The sequence below is a fragment of the Cynocephalus volans genome, chromosome 5 (genome assembly GCF_027409185.1).
Source record: "Cynocephalus volans isolate mCynVol1 chromosome 5, mCynVol1.pri, whole genome shotgun sequence".
NCBI classification, from domain to species: Eukaryota; Metazoa; Chordata; class Mammalia; order Dermoptera; family Cynocephalidae; genus Cynocephalus; species Cynocephalus volans.
This window is the reverse complement of record NC_084464.1, coordinates 126,217,377-126,236,177: the sequence shown is the minus strand read 5'-3', so window position 1 is coordinate 126,236,177 and position 18,801 is coordinate 126,217,377. Positions and strand designations below refer to the sequence as shown.

At 39.4% G+C, this 18,801-nt stretch overlaps 1 protein-coding gene across 4 annotated transcripts in view; it reads right to left on the bottom strand.

Moving 5' to 3' along the window:
- Positions 1-18,801, bottom strand: part of TPD52L1 (TPD52 like 1) — a 94,287-nt gene that overhangs the window by 25,594 nt on the left and 49,892 nt on the right. For all 4 annotated transcript variants that reach the window (XM_063097026.1, XM_063097028.1, XM_063097029.1 and 1 more), the window contains exon 2: positions 6,814-6,929. In XM_063097026.1, coding sequence (XP_062953096.1) covers positions 6,814-6,929 — 116 coding nt within the window. The remainder of the gene's footprint in view (positions 1-6,813; positions 6,930-18,801) is intronic.

The window sequence follows — 18,801 nt, the reverse complement described above, 5'->3', positions numbered from 1 at the left end:
TGCTTGGCTATGCCAAACACATCCAATACAGATGTTAGTCTGCTCCAATATCTAAAAACAGAAATCAATTCTTTAGTTTTAATGATTATAATTAGTCAACACTCCTTATAAAAAAACACAGATTGTACAGAAAAATATAAACAAGGAAAATAAAAACCTACTAGGAAATGGCCATTGCTTATTTTCTGGTTTGTAACCTTCCAATGTTTCTCTTAAGTTGCACATAGATACAACTTTTGAACAAAAATTGGTTTTATACAGTACCCCTTATTTTGTAAAACAACTTCCAGTGTCACCAGTGGGTGTTGTTTATCTTTTGCCAATCACACATAGCTGCTTTGGTGCAGGAATGGATTTGACAGACACTGTGGTTTTGCCAAGCTAGTGCCTTAAGGAAGGAAGGAACAAGAGGATGTATGTGAGGGAGTGATTTGTATTGCCTTCTCTTTTTAACAGTTTTCTTGAGTATAATGGACATTCAATAAGCTGCACACATTTAACATGTATAATTCATAAGTTTTGACATATGCATCCACCCATGAAGCCATCACACAATCAAGGCAGAGATCATACCCATTACCTTCCAGGTGCTCTTTGTAATTCCTCCCTCCCGCTTCTTTCTTCTTCCCTACCCGCCTCACCAGGCAGCCACTGACCTTTCTTTCACTAGAGTTTAGATTGCGCTTCCCTGAATGTTACATACATTGAATCATACAGTATGTACTCATTTTGGCCTGGCTTTGTTCACTCAGCATAGTTATTTGAGATTCATCCACTTTGCTGCATCATCAACAGTTCTTTCCTTTTTATTGCAGAGTAGTATACCCTTGTATAGATGTACCAGGTTTATTGTTTATTCACCTGTTGAAGGACACTTGGATTTGACTAGTGAAAATATATGGACATATTTCCTCTTTCCCGCATGCTGCAGAAAAGCAGATCTCTTCAGCATTATAAAATTGCTCTTGCAAATGTAATTTCTAACCAAGGAGTCTGTATGATACCCAGATTTTAGAGACTGTTGTGATATCCTGTGAAAACAAATTTGGACCTACACCAAGTCTTTGGTTTTAATCCGTTGTCATGCTTTATAATGTATTGCCTTGGTAATAGTGCTTAAATTTACATATTTCTTTTCTGAAAAGTATAGAGATTTGTGACTTTTCTTTGTTAAGCCAGAAAAGAATCATTAGAACTCCCTTAGTATCCCTTATGTATGGAGGTAATAAAAGTCTGCCACTTTACTAGATTTCTTATTTAAAAAAAAGAAAAGGAGCAGCTGTGTCTCATTTACATTCAAAGTGTCGCTCTACTTCTGACCATAAACTGCATCATTATCCCTTTCAGTCACCTTGCAAATTGTGTTCCTTGGGTCACCAGAGACATTGCTGCTAGAAAAGCAGTTCAAAAAAGTTGTCTGCCTTTGCAAAAACTAGTCTATTTACTTGTGCAAGGAAGATTTTTCCCCTATGTTGGACAGAACAGTGTTGTGAACCTTCATATATATAAATACTCACTTTAGCAAGGATTCAGAGTTATCAGATATTTAATGAAATCTTGATGCCAAAAAAGTGATTTTTTTGAAACACCAAAGCAACCCATTTACCAAACATCATCCTAAAGAAAGAAATATAAAGTCTCACACCTAATAATTTAAAAATACAGACACATGTTATAAGACATTTCTGTGGAAGAGACTTCTAATGATGGAGACATGAACTTGGTTACTTAGTTGGGTCTATTCTCAAGTTCTATAATAAAATTCTAACCATTTCCATAAAATATAAGACTCACACTTCTCAAAGCTTTCAGCATGTTTACCAGAGACCTAAACATAGGCCAAAAAATCTATTAAGCAAAACCTTCATTGGAAATACAATTTTAAATTATATTAACTTGCAAGATTCAAAATGGCCAACCATTTCTCTTTCTACAGAGCCAAGAATCTTGCCACAAGAAGGTCTTTAATCGCAAATACTTTAAATAAAGATGGTGAAAATCGATGCTCATTTGACTAATGAGATTTTTTGGTCTAGTTATACCAATGGTTCTCGACTTTAGCTTATGTAACAGTCACCAGACAGCATATTTAAAATGCAGATTCCCAGGTGTATGTCCCTTTTAGTATCTTAAATTTGGTGGGGCCAGACTAACTCATGTTATTTAACAAGCATCCCCAGGTATTCTGATGCAGGTAGTATAGAAACTCTATATTGTAAGTGCTTCTGTAAGCCACATCAAATTCAGAATGAGATGGAGTATATTATTAATATATTAATTAAAATATTTAATATATCTTTTCCCTTTTAATTTTAAATTTATTGTTTCTTCATTAGAAACTAATACTCTGCTTTTTTGGTTCCTTTACTCCCTAGATAATCTTCTCAAAGGGTAAATATTTATGCCCAAAAATAGATACTTAAACCTAATTATTTAAATAAGAATTAACAGGAAAATAACAAGTGTTGGCAAAGATGCAGAGGAACTGGAACATTTGTACATTGCTGGTGGGAATATGAAATGGTTCAGCCACTGTGAAAAACAGTATGGCAATTTCTCAAAAAGTTAAATATAGAATTACCTTATGGCCCAGTAATCCCACTCCTCAGATTAATAACTGAGAGCAGGTACTCAGACAAATACATGTACACACATGTTCATAGCAGCACTATTCACAATAGTCAAAAGGTGGAAACAACCCACGTGTCCATCAAGGGATGAATGGAAAAACAGATTGTAGTATATACATAAAATGGAACCTTACTCAGCCATAAAAAGGAATAAAGTGCTGATACATGCTACCACACAGATGAACCTCAAAAACATTAGGCTAAGCAAAAAAAGCCAGACACAAAAGGTCACACATTGTACGATTCCATTTATATGAAATACTCAGAATAGGTAAATCCATAGAGACAGAACACAGATTGGTGGTTGCCAGAGGCTGGGGGAGGGAGAAATGGGAAGTAAGTGATTTCCTTCCAGTGTGAGGAAAATGTTTTGAAACTAGATAGTGGTGGTTATACAACATTACAAGTGTACTAAATGCCATTGAGTTGCTCACTTTAAAATGGGTAATTTTATGTTCTATAAATTTACTCAATAAAAATGCAAAAAAAAATCTGAATTAACTAATCTTAATTAACTTCAATATGAAATTTATTATAAGATTGAAAACTTTTCTATTTTATCTGCTAGATTACATAAAATTTCTAACTGAAACCCAGAAGAAGAAATACTTTCATAAACTATGAATCATCAGTGTGATGTTTGGGAGTAACAGCATTTGGTTTCCTGCACACACTGCTTAAAGGCCTGCTCCGTCTTCTTCTGGCTACTCCTGCCTGTGGCTAAGAGTCCAGGAGAACTGAGATTAAAATGTAGATGCTATCTGGGAGGAGCTTAACAATAAGGCATTATCAGTCATGAACAGGTTAGTTGTTCACGTGCTAAGTCCAGAAAGAATGAAGGTTTTGAGGATGGAACCCAGAGAGAAAGACACAGAGCCTAAGGCATTTCCTTGCAAATCTGAGAGAGGATAGCTAGAGAGGAGCTTGAGGGCACTGTGTGTTCCTCTTGGGAAACCACACACCAAAGGAAGAGGAAAGAGCCAAAAGAGAGATGGAGAGAGCATGCAAATAGGCTTTGCTTCCTCGATAATGCAGTCTGGTATTTTTCCCACTCCTATTAATTAATGCTTATATTTCTTGAGTCATTTTATCTGGGGACATTGGCAGAATTTGATTGTTATGTAATCACAAATACACAGTGCTAATGCCAACACTTCATCCTTTTCAAAAGCCAAGACACATTATAAAATGCTAAGCACAGAATGCAGCTTAGTGAAATGAAAGTGAGAGTGGGATGATAAAAGCACAGAATTATTGAACAGATTTTTTTAAAAAGAGAGAGAGAAATAAAAACAGAATAGATGTGTAAAGGTCTGAAGATGTCAGGAGCAGCTGGTAATATCTGAAACAAAATAGTACTTCTTTATACATTGATAAAGTTTGTAAAAAAGCATATTCTATTTTTGGCATTTACAGATATCAATACTTGTTTAGCCTGTAAAGTAATTCAAGCTAATTATAAATATTAATTGCACACCTTCTATGCACAAACCACTGCACCAGATCAGAGGTGATACTGGTCTCCCATTCAGGGAACTTTCAAGAACACACATATTGTATGATCACAGTAATAAATTAAAGATCAAATTGTGATAAAGGAGACTCATCTTTGAAAATGCTGAACTCATCCAAGATGTAAGCCTTTTGGACACTATTGGCTTATTTTATGTCTCCCACCAAAAGGAGAAGTCTAGATCGCCCAAAGTCTAAGGGCACCATTGTGGGAATATTCACAACAAAGCGGTGCAGAAAGAGGGACGAGAGAGGGAAGAGAGGAGGCCTGAGGGATCCAGTGTAGACAGAAGGTGGTAGGAGGATCAGATGAAACTGGGGAGAGGAGTGAGCCAGAGGAGGTGATACCTGGCACACTCAAGACCCCGTTTCAGCAAAGCAGTCAGGGATAAGAAGTCCTAGTACACAAAGGTCATGCTCTGGATCATGGCCACAACTGAGTGCCTGACTCAAAAACAGCCATTCAATAGGCTGGCCTCTGAGGTGTCTTGGTACCTGAGTGGCTAATAGACCCAATAAGTAGGATCTTCCCCTAGACACAGAGAGGAGTTGCTTGTGACCAGGGGTCCAGGAAGAATGTCTGAGGAGAGTTGGGACAGAGGAACTGAGCTGTCTGAGGGATGTCTCAGTTCTTTGTAAGGCCCATGGTGAGAAAGATGACAGGGCTCTCTGTGTCTCCTCATTATAACAGATCCCAGTGCTGGAGGTGAAATCTGAATAGGTCTGCTGTGCCAAGACCCCACTTGGAGTGTGCGTGCGTGTGCATGCACGTACCTGTAAAAGGATAGGGAAAACAGATTTAAGAAAAGAATGAGCATAAAGCAAAGGAGGCCTGAGATGGAGGGAGAAGAAATGGAAACGTGAAGAGGAAAAATCGCAAAGATACACTTCCTTTGCTTTTCACTGGGCTTTAGGCAGACAGCTGAACCCATGTGCCTCTGGAAGTGATGATGCTACCTTTGGCAATGTGTGGCACTTCTTCATTTCTGAAGATCCCAGAAATAAAAGACAGGAAGCAGGGAGGTTGATGCATTCTGAAGATGAAAACGTGAATCCCAGAAACTTGAACACAGTAACAGAGTCTGGTGTAATTTTCACAAGTCAGGCTCAAAACGTCTTAGGAATGAAACATATTACTGGGGCCAAATGAGACAGGAATTTCTGAAAACACTTCCAGTTTTTTATATTCATGGGGCATCCATTTGAAATCAATGTTTACTTTTTTCTTGATTATAAAAGAAATACATGCTCATTGTCGAACATTTAGAAAATATAAAATGCACAAAAGCAAACATACATTGATACATGTGTGTATGTATGTATATCCCAGTAATCTCAGAACCCAGAAAAATCAAGGCATTTTATAGCAGTTGGTCTGTTACAGAGGTTGTATCTGAACTTAGACTGGGACTACCACTGTGAAGGGGTTAGGATTTAGCTTAGAGTCAGTTAGCTTACACCAGTCTGCAGAAGATAGCTTTTGGACCCTGCAGTTGACATGAATAGGTTATGAACCAGAATTTCAGGCAGAAAGAAAATGAGCTAGTCTATTTTCCATTAAGGCTGACTTTGGTCTGCGCACTCCGGTATGTGTGGCCAGTCACTGGCCACAGACAGACTCAGGTATTTGATTTAAGACACTGTGCTTACTGACATCACTTCTAGTTGTAGCAGAGGAACAAGCTGCTCTTTTATTTTAAAATGAAATTATTCTAGGGTGTGCCTTGTAAAAGCTCCTGAAAAGTTTTCAATATTATTATGAGCTCTCATAAACATGCACTAGCAGAATGTTAGAACTGGGAGAGTCCAGAGTGGACAAGCGGGGAGAGAGAGGGTAAGGGGGAGTTCAAAGCTGTATCCTCAGCCTTTAGAAAGACCAGAGCAGGGAGGCAAAGCCTTGCTTCCAGCAGGAACAGGAGCTTCCTGCCCTCTTAGCCAGGACACAGAACGGGGAGGGGATGCCGGCCTCTGCCCCTCTTGTCCTGCTGTCCCTTTCTCCAACCCTCTCCTCCTAGAAAATAAAGGCTCCTCAGCAAAGTATTTAAGGGTTAATGGGTCCTGCAAACAACATGCTGGAACAAGAAGTTGTATTCATGATGAACCTGCCTTCCTCCTCCCCTCTAGGTCCCAGTCCCCACAGCAACTACACAGATCTAATTAAGCCTCAATTAATCATAGCTTTCCTCTCCACCCACAGACCTTTATTCATCTGCAAAAGAATAGACAACTTAATAAATTCAGTTGCTTCTATGATTGACTTTTTTCATTAAAAAAATTTTTAAAATATTTGTTGAGCTAAGTTGCTGACCTAAAACAAGAACTCCTCTTAGAAAGGAGCATGCACCTGTCCCAGGGTCTTGAATGAATTCACGTTTGCAAGGGTTTTATTATTCCCAAAGGGTTCTGGTACTAAAAAGAATAAGAGGTGAATATTTAAAATTAATTATTATTGTTGCTTAAGCAGTACAACCATTCATTTTACCGCTGTAACCAACAAGTAATGGACAATTAGCATTACAAAAATACCTTGGAAAAATGGAATCATCTTGCAATGTATTCATTTATTAAGTAAAAGACAACATAATGGCAATATGGGACTTATACCAAACTGATAATAACTCTCAATATCCGGAGATAGAAATGACAAAAATAATAAGATTACTAAACATACCTGAACTAATTCTGCCTTTAACTCTTCCTTTTCCTCCTCAGAGAGCGTGCTGGAGAAGTCAGCACTGGCTACTGCATCTTCATCTCTTCCGTGCAGCGGTTCAGTCTCCAACAAACCTTTAGGCAAAATTGATAAAACATAATGCAATTTTTAAAATGAATTTAGCCAACTTCTGTTTTCATAGAGGTACACTGACTGACCCTCTCCCTGAAAAACAACTAAGAATTCCAGAAAAGAAAAAAATCTTCCTACATGTATGATGAGCTCCAAGAAAGTAAAGAATACTAAAGAAGCCAAAAAAACAAAGGGAAAACAGGAAGCCAGAAATGTAAACAAAACCACCTTTCACTGAGTTCTACCTTTGCCACACAGATGAATTCCAGCTGCCCTTCTCACTGTCTCATGCGGTGTAGGGACAGAGGACAAAGCCCAAAAAACTCAGGGAGAGGAATTGAATGCGAGATGAGACACCCGCACAGATCTGCATCCCCACTGGGCTACACTCTGGAAATTGGGTGAACTAGAGATAAATAGTGGTACCTTTGATCCCTACAGAGATCTGCAAGACAGGTGCCTGTCTTGAAATTCAGCACTGAATGGACAGATAAAAAAAATCCTCCCAAAAGAACTCATAACCCTGACCAGGACTGCATGTGAACTTGCAACTTGAACCCACACTGCTTGGGTGGTCCAAAACAACCTCGAGATCAGAATTGAACATATGAAGGCCTTTTCCCACTTTGGATGTGGTAATTCGTGGAACGTGGAGCAGCTGCAGCTGTGAGAAAACATCACGGATGAACTGATTCTGGCAGAGGAAAAGATGGGAAGCAACAGATTCACCTGGAAGAGCTCAACTTCTAACTTGTTATGTGAGGAAAACGCCTTATTATATAAAAGATAAAGATGTTCCTGGTAGGTACCTCAGCATCTGGCTGGCTCAAATACCTGTGTTCTCTGGAGGACCCAGGAAACAGGCCCACACTACATGGCAACTTCATTTATGAAAGAGCTCTGGGGAGAAGGTCTATTAACAAATTGTCCTGCAACAAATAGTTATCCATATAGAAAAAATTAAGTTGGACACCTTCACACCATTCACAGGGGCAAAACTATACACTTCTAAAACAGAAGACAGCTAGGAGTTTATATTTATGAACACCTGCATAGGAAGGAATTTCTTAAACCAGACACAAAAAGAGCAAACCATGAAAGGAAGGACGGATAAGATTAAGGATGTCTCTTCACCAAATGTACTACATGGAAAATGAAAAAAAAAAGCCACACAATTGGAAAAAGATCTTTCTCACATGTATAACTAACAAAAGATTGTTCCCCGAATATTCAGAATTCCTACAAACCAATTTTAAAAGCAGAAATGATGCAATAGAAAAATGGGCCAAAAGACTCAAAGATTCTTTATAGGGAGAAATCACCAATAGTTAATAAACCTAAGAAAACATGATCTACTTCATTTATGCTCAAGGAAATACAAATTAAATCATTTCATACTCACTGAATTAGCAAAAAGTTATAAATCTGACATTATTGAATGTTGGTGACTATCTAGAGGATAGAAGCACTCATACACTGCTGGCAATAAAAAGAATATGGAAAATAACTTAGCATTTTATATTGAAGTCGAACATTCACACACCCTGCAACCTAGCAGTTCCACATCTCTATATAAACCCGAGACACTCCTCATAAGCTCCAGACGTTATACGTGAGCATTAGATCATTCATAAAAACTTTCAGAGTAGCAACAAATTGTTAAGTCATGCAAAATCCATAAGCAGGACAATGCATAAATATACTGAGGAGCATTTGCATAATGAAAACTTGACAATAGCGAAATGAATGAACTACCGCTACACACATCGCATGGACAAAACTCAAGTTGCTAAAGAATAATAAAGTATAATTCCACTTACATGAAGTCAAAAACCATGTAAAACTAAACAAAATATTGTTTAGGAATAAAATGATAAAGAAAAGCAAGGCAATGATAAAAAAATTTAGAACCATGGTTTTCTCTGAGGAGAGAGGGTGGGGAGGGAGATGGGAAAGGAGGAGCCTAAAGGGGACGCTTATAGGGTTAATGGTAATGCTCCACCTCTGGGACACTGAATTTCTGTGCATGAGTATTTTATGCACTTTATCCTTATTTTGTAAGTTATTTTTTTTGCATATTCATTATTATTTAATAAAACAATATAAAATGGATTTTGTCTAAAGTCAGATGAGGAAAGTAAACAATTATCCTACAAAATCAGAACACTTTAGGTAAAGAGAGTAAAAATATGGTCCAAGTCTGCATTGTCCTTCTGAAGCAGGCCCACTCTTGAGTATCTTGCATTCACATCCTTTTGTCTGAATCATTGGTGTCAGTTGTGCCTGATGTCACTGCTAACACACTAACATACATTAGTACACATGGTACATTGCTGATCCCAGTTCATCAGGTCCTTGTCGCCTCTGTCTATTCCAGAGGCCAGTTTCAATGCTAGGCAATTTTCTTTTTCATAAATTAATTCCTGTTCATTATAGAAGTAGTGAAATAAAATTACCTATTATTAATTAAAAACACTACTCATCACACTAGTCAGAAACAATTATTATTTTGGTCTCTCTGGTATTTCTTGTGTGCATAGGAATAGTTTCTTGTATATATGTACTGCATTTACTCTTACAAACTTGATTTATTTATTCAAAAGGATATCATAAATATCCTTTCATGCCTAAAACCACATCTCCACACTTATATATTTTTGATGTCGGTGTAGTACTTTGTCTCATGGATGGTTGATAATTTACTCTGTTTGCTAGGAAGCTGCAGTGAACACCTCCTAGCTAAGTTATTAGGCAAAATCTTAACGATTTCCTGTACACTGGATTATTCAAAGGCCATTTTGAATAGACATTTTGAAACTTACTGCCAAATTATCCGCAGGAAAGGCTGTACCAGTTTTATGCAAACATCAGCAAGCTATGAAAATATAGACTCAGGAGAATATAGAGAATAGACTCTGGGTATGACAATGTAAGTAGGCCACTTAAAGGGGGGAAATACTGTCACTTATTTCTGCTAGTAAATATGTATGTTTCTATGTGACCAACGTATATTAAGCCAGTGTTCTAGGATAGCCATCTAAACCAGGAATCAGCAGCAATCCAAGCACAGGCACAAGAGATGGACCCAGAAGGTAGCTGCCCTGTGCACTGGGGTTAGGTGAGAGCCACGGTGGGAAGTGCACGGCACTGTGGTTTTCTCCCCAGCCGGGCCCGGCCCAGGGACTTCCGGATATTGCTCAAACTTAGAGCCCAAACTATCAGGCCTCCCTTGTCTTCACAGGGTGAGAAGACACAATCCAGGGAACAGACAATAGTTCCAATACTTAGACTTTTCAGGACATCAAACATCTTTAGTATCTTCCTATATTCTAGAAAGAAAAAAATTCAAAATCCTATATAATTGATGATATATTAGTTGGGAAGCTTCAGGTGAGTTTAGGGAAAGGCAGACACAGTATGCAGCAGGTAGCTTCTGCTTTTCATGGGGGAAGTGCATAAACTTTATAAAGTGACATATTCTGCACTGGCCTTCAGCTCTGATCTGTCACACATTCCACTCCTCAGCAACGTCGTGAATCTTTCAAACTCTTACTGCTAGAAACCAGGCACAGGCACAATTTCTTATTCAAGAAATTTGCCCAGAGACCAGGTTGCCAGTTAGTCTTGGTCTAAGTTCCCCATCTTCTTTTTCTACTTATGCATGTATTTCCCTGGTGCATCTTGTCCCAGTGGGTGTTCTCTGAGTCATATAGTGAAGCACAGGGTGCCATGTAAACACACATACACACTGAAAACAAGACCTGCTGTTTTCAGCAGAATATGTTCTGCTTACTGGGTTAAGGAGGCAGCAATCCAGTCATGAGGTCAAAGGATTTTAGAATCAAAGCGTAAGTAAAAAGAGGAGTTGGATTAAAGAAGGCGATTAACCAGTGAAACTGAGTCAGAACTAGGAGGAAAAAAAAGCAAATGGTAAAAGATATCAAGTGACAGATAATAATGTGAGAAGAGCAATAAAATAAGTATAAAATCACCTAGTTACCATGGAAGCAGATATTAGAGATTAAAACCATGTATATATTTTTTTAATAAAAGCAATTATCAGTGGACAAAACTGCTCAAATATCACAATTTTTAGCAAGTACCAGTATATTATGAACAAACTTTATGAATTTAGTTCCCTTTTCCAAATATGCAAATTATGCCCCCATCTCTGGCACAGAGGAAAGAGGACTACGATGGGAATCAGGAGAGCTGGAATTCTAGCTAAGGGTTTGCCATTAACTAGCAGAAGACATTTGACCTCCATCATCTCCTCTATAAAATGGGCACCTTAAAAGTTGTTAAGATTAAATGACATTAAGTCAGATAATACATGTAAAAATGCTATAAAATTTTTAAATTTCCATACAATCTATAGCAATATATTTGTGAAAATAAGTTTTAAAAATATTAATGTGCTACATTCTCTTTTGCCTCCCTAAGATTATAATATTTCCCTATCTGGTCTAAGTCTTGTGCTGGAGCAGAGAAGTAAAAGAAACACAAAGAAAAGGTTAATATTTAAGTTTTTGGCATTTTAACTTGGATTGGCCAGAAAGACAACAGCTTTGCAAAACGGGCAATTTTCCTGGGAGGTTATGTGCTACATATCTTTATTTCCCTCTTGCATATCAAAACTAAGCCCAGAACATCCAGCCCAAGCAGATGCCCTTAGGTATACATTGCACTAAGATTTACCAAGGATCTGTGCCTCCTGTTCTATCCCTGGAAGCCAGTGGGGAGAGCAAATAGAGAAAGAATGAGAGAGATGCCTCAAGATGTGTATGTCCAATCTTTTCCTTTGGGCTTTGGCCCAGAAAGGATGCAATATGTTAGGTTTATAAGAGGAACCTGCTGGAGATTGTCTGCCCCTCCAGACCCACTCTCTCCTGTCCTCCACCCTGCTCTGTGCCCAGGAGATGACCTAAGGGTTACATCAGTATGATTTCCTTGCCCTTCTGCTCCCTTTCTGTGTTGGCCAATAGGGAGCCCCTTCAGGATATTAGAGGGGAAAGGGAGTGGTAGGCCTAGGGGTTATACTGACTTCCTACTGCTGCTGTCCCAAGGTGCTTCAGTGCTCCCTGTTGAATACCCTTAACTCTTGCTATCTCTCTAATAGTCCATTCATTAAACTCTCCAGAATCAGGCACCTCTTTTGGGCATGCCATCAACTACTTCTTTCTTGGTTCCTGACTGGTACAGGAAGACTTCCCCAATTTGCTTTTGATCTAGAAAGAGCTCAAAACATGGTGCACAGTCACATCACTATAAACTTGGCAGGTGCAGGGTGGTTGGGTAGATCAGCCCTTGGTGTTTAGTTCCCCAACTCACTATTCTGCACTCAATTAGTCATGGATAGGATCCAAAACTTTCACAGTACTTGGCAAGGGGTTGGTTACCTCCGTAGCAGGGGCTGGAGTTACCAGCCCTGGCCAGAGATCTAGAAGGAGAGGTGGAGAGAATCTCTCAACAATGAGAGCCAAGGTAAGACTGAATCAGCTTGCAAGGGCTACTGGCCCAAACATAGCTGAGGGAGACAAGATCAGGAGTAATAGGCACAGAAAACTTAAGCATCACAGAACATCATGTTCCCAGCTGCCTGAGAGCCAGAGGAGAATAAAAGGCACTACATAGGTCCTTCCTGCTTCCATATCCCAGAAACACTAGGTACCCCCTTAGCTGGGACAAAGGAAAAAGGGAACTGAAAATGGAGATATCTGGTAGTTTTACTGAGGAATTGAGTATTATTTAAAGGAGCTTTAAAATTTATTGCATTGGAATGGACTAAGCCTAACATTTTTTTTCCACTCCCAAAGCCTAGTAGCTCATGCCCAGATCAGATATAGGTTTTAAAAGAAAAAAAATGAGCACTTGTATGTACACCAAGATAATGTGAATACATTTTGAAACTCTGCTATAGGAGTATTTTGCACTTGAAGACAGCCATTTTACATGCAATAAAATATACAGAATTGTTTTAATAGACATAACAAATAACCACAAATAGTGCAGCAATTGTGCTTCTCCATGGGCCTGGTAAGATCTCTGGAAAACAGGCAGGCCTTAAAGGACTTGTCAAATGCTACCATATGCCTGTTTTCACTATCCCTACAACTGGCCGGTGATGACTTCATTTAAGTCCCCCATGCAGAGCCAAATGACACAAGAAACTTAATCGATCCAACTGAGAAGTCACGGTGAGCTGGTCTCAGCTTTGTTGATGAGGACCTGCACTTATGGGACGGGGGCTCATTCCTGGGTTGCTGGGCTGTGACCAAGACCAGTCTGGATCCAAAGCCTGTGTCCTTCCCTGTCTTATAACCATCTGAGGAATAGTAAACAAAGTGTTGGCAAGTATGAATTGAGAGATGAGCTTTAGATTAAAGTGCTTCCTTCAGCCTTGAAATGAAATCACCCATTGATATCCTCATATTTTTAGAGCATCCTGTCAAGCATGCCTACAGATTAGGCGATGGCTTCATGGCCATGACCGAAACAGTACAGTCAGCCATGAGTTAACAGAGATTACAAACTGTGATTTGGATCAGTGACCATATCCTGCACTGTTGGCAAATACATAAAAGTTACAGAATTTCTTTTAAATAGTAAAATAATCTTGCACTATATTAGGGAATTAAATAAATCCAGCTGTGTAACCAAGCGCAGAGAGAAAAGCATATTCTTTGAGGAAGAATACAAAATTATCTCAGGACTTAATAAAAGAAGGAATGCAATAAAGTAGCTTAAATGAAAAATTTCCATGTCTTAAATAATAGATTTAAGGCTGTAATATTTATTAGTTAATTATATTTTCTTCATGATGTTTGGTAAAAATAACCTCAGGCATGCTTTTAACACAGAACTTCAAAATATCTACATTTATTCCCCAAGGGAAAAACTACTGAGCTAATCTCATCATTGTTGGATTTATGATTATCTTTAAGTACACAAAAAAACTAATACAAGTCAATTCTAGAAGGGTGGATATTAAAGATATAAAACAAGTTTACTTACTAGAATCTTACTTTCTGCACATTTACTCAATGTACTACAAAAACCTAAATATTGTTTACTTTGCACTTCCATCTTTGAACTGCTTTTCATTCATTTGCAATAACTTGTATCTCGCCTATTCTTACGTCTATAGGTACAAAGGTCTTTAAATGTGTTTTTTTTTCTGTTGCCCTGGAGTCTGGCAGAGGCTTCACATGCCAAGAACAATACAATAGGAGCATTACACCCCCACATCCTAAAGCCAAGATTTCAACCCTAATGCATGACATGCCAAGAGATTTTAAAACCGGTTCTGTCAGGCCTGGGGATCACTTACTTCTAGCATTTGAGAGTGGGGTTAGAGTGGAGCAGGGAGATGGTGGCGTTGTAGGAATTTGCATACCCAGTTAAGCAATCATAAAAAACAAATCATACTCCCACTTTCCAGAGATTACCATTATAACACCTCCGTGCCCATCCCTCCAGATCATTTCCCATGTACTGCAGCACACATATATTTTTCCCCACATTTTAACATATCTGAAATCAGGATGACTTTTACAGTCAATGGTGTCTTACAATTAACTGGCAGCATTTTTTCTTTCTTGGTGGTATATAAAATAATGGGTATTTAACATATTTTATTTATTAGGTATGTAGATATATAGATATTCATTATGTATATATATTTTTATATATCCATATATCTAAAAACGAGATCACACTGTTTTGCAACTTGATTATTTTTCAGACAACTTACTCCTCTCATCCTTTTTCATCTCATTCTGACCATATCAAGGGTTCTCAATTTTCGTCCCATAATGTATTTAGAGCTGGTTCGTCCAAACCAGCATCCAATCCACAACTGCATACTCACCTGGTTGTTAAGTGCCATAAGCCTCTCTTCTTCTAGTTGCCTAATGACTCATGGAAGAGACCTGGCTCCTCCTTGCAGAATTCATCCCAATATTTTGATTAATGATTCATTAGGTGATTACAAAACAATGTAGTGATAATGGGAAGAGTATATCTTTTGGGAACAAACCAATCTCAGGAAGAATTCCAGCTCCACCCCTTTTCAACCTTTTTATAGTTTAAACATTGGTCTTTTCATCAGCAAAAGGGATAATAATGCCTACCCACAAGGGTAGGCTGAGAGGGATTACAGTTTTTCAAAATGTCTAGCATAGTGTCTGGCATATAATAATCAGTTAGCACATGTTACCTTCCAATCTGGTCATACTTGAGTAACATTCTTCCTTGTTTAGAACTATTTATAAAATTCAAGCACTATGAGAAAAAAAAATAAAAGCTATTACTCTTGTCCTCAAGAGGCAAAAATATTTCACTGTGGAGCCACTCGCATATATACCTTAAATAACACCAGTACATAGTAGTCCTCAATTACATACAAAATCAATGCCCTAGAGAAATATAAAACCACATGCCACCCTCAGCTTATCCTTCTGACTTAATCTATCTGATCCTTAGAAAGGAGCCCTTCATCATTTTGTGTTGCCCTTTCTGGCCATTGCTTAGTGGACTTGGATGGACACCTGACCCAGGGGTAGTCTCTGGATTCCTCTCTTGGGATTTCGAACCAAGAGACACAGGACAGATAAGCGGAGTAAGGTTAAATCAGATACTGGCATAACAGTGCAGTGCAGGCCTACTCTTCCTCAGAGCTGTCTGAAGTCACTCGTTAGTTCCTTTGTTCATTCATTCATTCAACAAACATTTACTGAGAATCTATTAAGTGCTATGCAGGTCTCTGACGTCATTTGAACTCACAATTCTGTCGTCCTGTCGCCTGATTGCTTGACTTCTCCCGAATTTCCATGAGTTTTCTCTTTATCCTTTAAATAAACTTCATTTTTCCTTTGGGCTATTCTGAATGCCATTTCTTTTTTTCAAACAAAAACTCTGAGTTATAGAGACAATATGAATAATACCATAGAATTCAGATAAAAGAGAGATCATTATGAACTCTCTATTGTTTCAGCTCCATTGACTTCAATAACTTGCCATGAGCTCAAATTAAATTAATCAAAAATTCAATAATTTATTCGTTGCCCCAAACTGGCATTCTCTATACCCGTAGAAGTCACCGTCATGTACAGTCTTTAAGATCTTGTCTGATACAAATGGTCTGGGAACCTAAACCACATCTGAACAATAAATGGTAACCTCCTTCTTTGCTCTCCCTGAGCCCAGCCCCCTCTGTCTGCAGAGGCCAGGTGTGGGGCAGTAGTCACCGAGGCACACAGTCCCTCTAGCACGTAACACAGCAGCATTGTTCCAGGCATTCCAACTCTGAGACAGACAGGACTCTTGCTACCCATTGTTGCTCTGTGGTCTCTATTTGGATTCTGAAGGCAGATCTGGTTGGTCATTAATGGTTGGCCTTTCAATAGTTTATCTGGATACATCTGTACACATGCATGGTGGAAAGTCCTGATATACTGGCTAAACCAGAAGAGCTGGAAACCCTGCTGGGACAATCTATAGTAAATATCTCTGGAGAGAGCAACCAGGAATTTCCTGGAAGTGAGGGTACAGAACTGGTTTCCTGAGTAATCGGTTTTTGGGGAGATTGGCACAGACTCCATGACTGTGGGTTTGTCTTTAGGACTTTAAGAGCTGTGTTCTTCCTTACCTGCCCTGAGGCCACAGCAGAACCATGGGTCCATTTGGGTCATACAGACATAGGTGGTAGACAAGACTTCTGGGTCTCCAGGTTAATGATATGAGTCACTAGGAATTAAGCCTGAAGCCAAGGATCTAAAGCAAATTGAGCTGTTTTCCAAGAAGCTAAGTAACCTGACACAGGTGATGTCCAGTCTCAGAGTTCAACGCTGTGTCTGGGAAACACATAAAGCTGTGTCAGAGGCACAGTCACATGATGGGACAAGATTTCGAGACCCAGAAGCAAGTGCTCAGCACTGTTTGCTTCCATAGCTTGGGGCAGGCTCATTCCTCCCTTTGGATTTAAAGACTCCCTTCACTGGCATTCACACCTTCTTTAGTGAGACAGAAGAGCCTGGAGTGAGCCGAGGGAGTGGAAGCTGAAGGCTAAGAGGGCTCTGGACCAATCTTGCCCTTGGCAGTGAAATTGGCTCTGCTCGCCACCACCCTGCACCTGTAGCCTTCTCAGGCACCGCTCCTTTCTTCTTGGGTTATATCTATTTGATTAGATGTCTTACCTCTCTTTCTCAAATGTAAGCAACTAAATGACAGAAAACCATTTTAGTTCACCCCCATGTGTCCTTGCATGATGACGTAAGGGCAGGTCACAGCTAAGAGCAAATGCACTAGCTGTGCCAGGAGCCACTCATGAGAAAATGTCTCTGAAAACACTAACCCAGGATCTTAGCATGACTTGAATGTCTTCCTAAGGTGTGCAAAGGAATGGCATTAGGGGACGACAGAGCTTGAGACTGCAAGGGAAACACTCCTTCCTCCATCAGTCCCTTCTGGGAATGATCAGTCCTTCTTATAGGGACAGGTTTTTCCATCTTCTCCTTCCAATCACTGTTTTCTGAGAGAGAGCAGCTTCTCTCCTCTTCCCCAGGCCTCAACCCTTTTCCTTTCTTATAGAAGACCATCTTAGATGAACTGTGTTTACCCCTCCTTACCCTGGCTCAAGCCTAGTAAAACACATGAATTGCTATCAGGCTGCTCTTTGTTGCTGTCTGATGATACTTCTTGGCCTTGAGAGAAGTTAGTGAGGATCCCAGGCCTTCCATTGCAAGCAGGCAGCATAATAATCACTGTTCTTACACTTTTGGGGATTCCTCTCTATGAATTATGCCAAAATATACCCTGAAACCCAGACAGAGTCTGTCCTGACTGAAACCATATTGAAAAGGGTGTAATTGCTGCTGGCAGAGCAGGAACTTTCTCTCAGCAGCTGTTCAATTACTCCCTTAAGGGAAGGAGTAGAATAAATGTTTTTATTTTCACCACATGCTATGTGCCAGGTGTGTTACATATCTTACCTTGCTTCATCCTCCCCAGAAAACCATTAGGCAGGTGGCATCAAGAACTAGAAAGGGTCTGAGACTTAATCCAAGTTGCAAGCTAACAAGTTAGCCTGCCACAGCTTCATGTATGCTGGCAGAAGACCCAAGACTCCTGTATCAGACTCATGGCACAGCAAGCAGCCTGAACCTCATGTTTGGCTTGGTTCCCCTTGTCATCAAGTCCCATGAAGAGTGACAAGGAGGGGTCTAGATCTGCGAACACACTGGGTCTACATCTCAGCTGAAGAACCCTGAGCTCAGAAAATTCAAATCATTTTTAATAGGTAGTAAGCAAACCTGCCTGCCCTTTGCTCTGGAGGAAGACATTATCTTTATTATACCAGGCAGTAAGCAAAGCTGACTTCTGCTTCAGAGGAAGACACTTTCTCTGTCTTCCAAGGCTGTTCACTATAAACATCCCTGAAAAGATAGTCCAGGAGAAGGCAGTCAGTGCCTCTGCTTGCAAGACATGCAGAAACACAAGATGATTCTATGGAGAATCATCTTCCATAGAAAATGATGGTTCAGAAAATTAAATAACTTGCCAAGCTCTCATAGTTGAAGAGCGGTGTAGTTAAGATTTTAATGCAAGTATATTAGGTTACAGAGTTCAAGCTATTTTGACTTGACCACACCTCATGCACAGATTGGACAGGAACTAAAATGTCTCCCTATCTGATAGAGTTTAGATGTGTTGTCCCCCCAAAATTCATGTGCAAATCTGATCCCCAGTGTGTCAGTGTTAGGAGCTGTTTGGGTCATGGGGGTGGATCCCTCATGAATGGATTGATGCTCTTCCTGGGGGGTAGGGGTAGTGAGTGAGTTCTCACTTTATTAGTTCCCGCAAGAGCTGGTTGTT